This window comes from Ceratotherium simum, chromosome 7 (genome assembly GCF_057802395.1).
Source record: "Ceratotherium simum simum isolate JZ-2026a chromosome 7, ASM5780239v1, whole genome shotgun sequence".
Classification (NCBI taxonomy): Eukaryota; Metazoa; Chordata; class Mammalia; order Perissodactyla; family Rhinocerotidae; genus Ceratotherium; species Ceratotherium simum.
In genome coordinates this window covers 73991635-73995290 of record NC_141906.1, presented here as the reverse complement: position 1 = coordinate 73995290, position 3656 = coordinate 73991635, and the positions used below count along the sequence as shown (strand labels likewise).

Sequence of the window (3656 nt, the reverse complement as noted above, 5' to 3'; positions counted from 1 at the left end):
GAGCATTTCTATCAGCACAAAAAGCTTGTGAAGTGGCAATTTTCTTTCTCCAAAACTAACAGTGCTTTGATCTTCTACTGTGTTAGAACAGGTTTCTCCTCATTTTCATAAAGACCTTTTCCTGATAACTAAGGCATAATCTAATTCTAGAAGAAAAGCGTATTTTCCCTCTCTTTAGTTATATTAATTCAAGCTTAAAAAATCAATTTTCACAGAAAGTCAAATTATATTCCAGTTTAGAAGATAGAAGTTACAAAGGCAGAAGTCCTTGAAAAGAGAGAAAATCTCTGAATCACACAAGGTGAGGTAGCATCCATTCATGACTAGGAACTTGCACAGTCTCCAGGTCTCAGAAGGAGAAAGTCTAATGAGTAGGATGTTTGTCTGGGAGGAGTGACACTCAGACCATCCCTGGAGCAAAGAAGCTCCAGAGCTCCTTGTTGCGACTGGCCAAAAGCACCAGAGAGTAAAACATTCGTCAGAGACGGTGAACCTCCCCAGAGAATTGTCCCTTTTGGGATGAAAGCCTATATTTTCTACATTTCAATTTAAAGGAGAAATCAGAGAAAATAAAACACAACAAAACACAGCACAACTAAATCATTCCCAGCACAAGGAATTTTGAAACCCAGAATATCGTGGTTATTTACATTGGTAATTGATTTTTGGCTAAATAAAATGTCTTAAGGAATGATGGCCCATCAAATGCAAAACCAACTTAAAGGCATTTGGAAAAAATTCTGAGTATTTATCATAATGTGGAAACATTATCCTCATCCATGAGGACTCAAGGGCCAAGGTAATGTCTCCAGGGATACGAAATCAATTTTAAACTCTATTATTTAAAATGAGTTTCTTTCTATAGCTTGTTGTTCTTGTGATTTCATCTACGCAAGAAAAAAGAAGCATCCTACTCATCAAAGGCAGTTTCTTTAAACCTTGATTTTTGTTGTAAAATTGGTAAGTAGCAAAAATTGGCAAAACCTTAGCATTTTTCGTTGTTGGGAATGTGGGGGTGATTATGATGTATTTATGGTCATAGTTTTGTTCTTCTTTAGCTTTGGCTTATATTGCCTTAGTCATGGCTACAGGGTTAACTTTGCATAGTTTTATAAAATATAAAAATTGTATAAAACCACAGTCAATAAAGTACTTTCTCTATAAATCTTAGCATTGTTACTCTGAACTGAAACAATAGAAAACGACTCTTTTTATTAGATACTCCAAAATGGAAATGTATTGTTGATATTACTCTATATGGCAGAGGCACCTTAGAGTTATTGAAGAAATGCTCTTTTTCTATCAGAGACGTCTAGATGTTCAACTAGATTTATCTTCAATTCTTCATATCTTTTTATTTCTTTTCTCTTTGAATATATAAATTTGGGGAACTTGAGATGACTCAAAAAAAAAAAAAGAGAGAGAAAAAGCTTAACAGTCTGAGCCCTGGAATAGTAGAAGTCCTAGAAACAATAAAAATCACTTCAAACTACATAGTTTTTTCTTTATTTTTAAAAGCACGTTTGTGTCTGTTTTACCACAAATATAAATGTTCAGTCCTAGAACTCAAACCCCAGAGATACAGTTTAGTCCTCTTCACTATTTAAGCAGACCGAATTCCTCGCAGGCATTTAAATATATTATGATATGATTTAATCACACTCTAGAGGGAGGGTGATTTATTGCTTAAAATCCTGGAGGGAGAAATAATAAAAATTTATAAATAGAAATAAACAGAGCATAAGAGGAGTTTGATGATAAACTGATGGTACTGTGACTTATTGCATTAATTTGATGTCAAATTTCTCAGATGATCAGGGGAGTATGATCTAGGGTAGGACAGAGGAACCTGGCTCTAAGTAATCCTAGGCCATTGCTGGGGTCCCATCTTGACACATCTGCTGCTGACCAGGGTGCTTTAGGAAGGCAATTTTCTCTCAGCCTTCAAGGATGATGATTTCTTTAGAGATTTATATGTATAGTAGATATTCTCTGATGATCAGAGACTGAATCTGTATATTTGGCAGTATATGTGTGTGTGTGTATGTTTATATGTGTGTGTGTTGGAAAAAGAGAGAGAGATACCTGAATAAATGCTTATCCCCGGGAGAGTGTGCCAATTCTGGAAAGTTGATAGTTTGGGTATAACTTTTTTAATTATACAGAAACCAGAATACAAAATGTATTTGTATTTGGTGGATTTTATATGAATTTGCTCCTCTTTATTTTATTTGACTAATTCTTTTCTACTTGGCTGATTTTGGTACTGAAATATTGAAGTGATCATTCCTCTTCAAAGTCCCATATTGAAGAAAAAGTGCTATGAAAATGATTGATGACAATTTACCTCTTGTGTCCGCCATCAGTGAAAATGTAGTTGCCATATATCATATAAAATATGTTCTCAGTTGGAATCACCTTCCTATAGGGACGGAGCACCATATATGAGAAGAAATGACAAACATGAGCCTTGTGACAACGTTTGTCCTCATAGGCCTTCCTCATGCACCAGCACTGGACACATCCCTCTTTGGAATCTTCTTGGTGATTTATGTACTCACTGTGGTGGGGAACCTCCTCATCCTGCTGGTGATCACAGTGGATTCCCACCTCCACACCCCCATGTACTACTTCCTGACCAACCTGTCCTTCATTGACATGTGGTTCTCCACGGTCACTGTGCCCAAAATGCTGATGATCTTGGTCTCCCCAGGAGGCAGGGCTATCTCCTTTCACAGCTGTGTGGCCCAGCTCTACTCCTTCCACTTCCTGGGGAGCACAGAGTGTTTCCTCTACACAGTCATGTCCTATGACCGCTACCTGGCCATCAGTTACCCGCTCAGATACACCAGCATGATGAGTGTGAGAATGTGTACCGTCCTGGCCACAAGCACATGGCTCAGTGGCTCTCTGCACTCTGCTGTCCAGACCACACTGACGTTCCGTTTGCCCTTCTGTGGGCCCAACCAGATCCAGCATTACTTCTGTGATGTGCCGCCCATCCTCAAACTGGCCTGTGCAGACACCTCCGCCAATGAGATGGTCATCTTTGTCAACATCGGGGTAGTGGCCTCGGGCTGCTTTCTCCTGATAGTGCTGTCCTATGTGTCCATTGTCTGTTCCATCCTGAAGATCCACACCTCAGAGGGGAGGTGCAGAGCCTTTCAGACCTGCGCCTCTCACGGCATTGTTGTCCTTTGTTTCTTTGTTCCCTGTGTCTTCATATACCTGAGGCCAGGCTCCAGGGATGCTGTGGATGGGGTTGTGGCAGTTTTCTACACTGTGCTGACGCCCCTTCTAAACCCTGTAGTGTACACCCTGAGGAACAAGGAAGTGAGGAAAGCTCTGCTCAAGCTGAAAAGTAAGTCAATATTCACTCAGAGCAAATAATCAAGAAAGGCCAGATATGACTAGCTTCTTTTTTTATTTATAATTAAATTAAACCACCAACATTAGCATTATAGTTTTAAGGAACATTCCAACTACTCAATCATAATTTTTTAATGAAAGTTTAATGAATTTTTAATTTTTTCCCCTTTGCAATACTTGTCAGAATCCCAGATTGAGCAACTATTCAATGGTGATAATCTAAGAGGAAGGATTATGGGCTATTCATATTTTTGTGTTCTATCAAGTAAATCATCAGAGAAGTGGTT

General features: G+C 38.7%; 1 protein-coding gene across 1 annotated transcript; it reads left to right on the top strand.

Moving 5' to 3' along the window:
* Positions 1–2420: 2420 nt before the first annotated feature.
* Positions 2421–3390, top strand: LOC101400605 (olfactory receptor 10G9). Its single transcript, XM_004427177.2, has one exon. The coding sequence runs from the start codon at positions 2455–2457 to the stop codon at positions 3388–3390; it is 936 nt and encodes a 311-aa protein (XP_004427234.2). The 5' UTR covers positions 2421–2454.
* Positions 3391–3656: the final 266 nt, after the last annotated feature.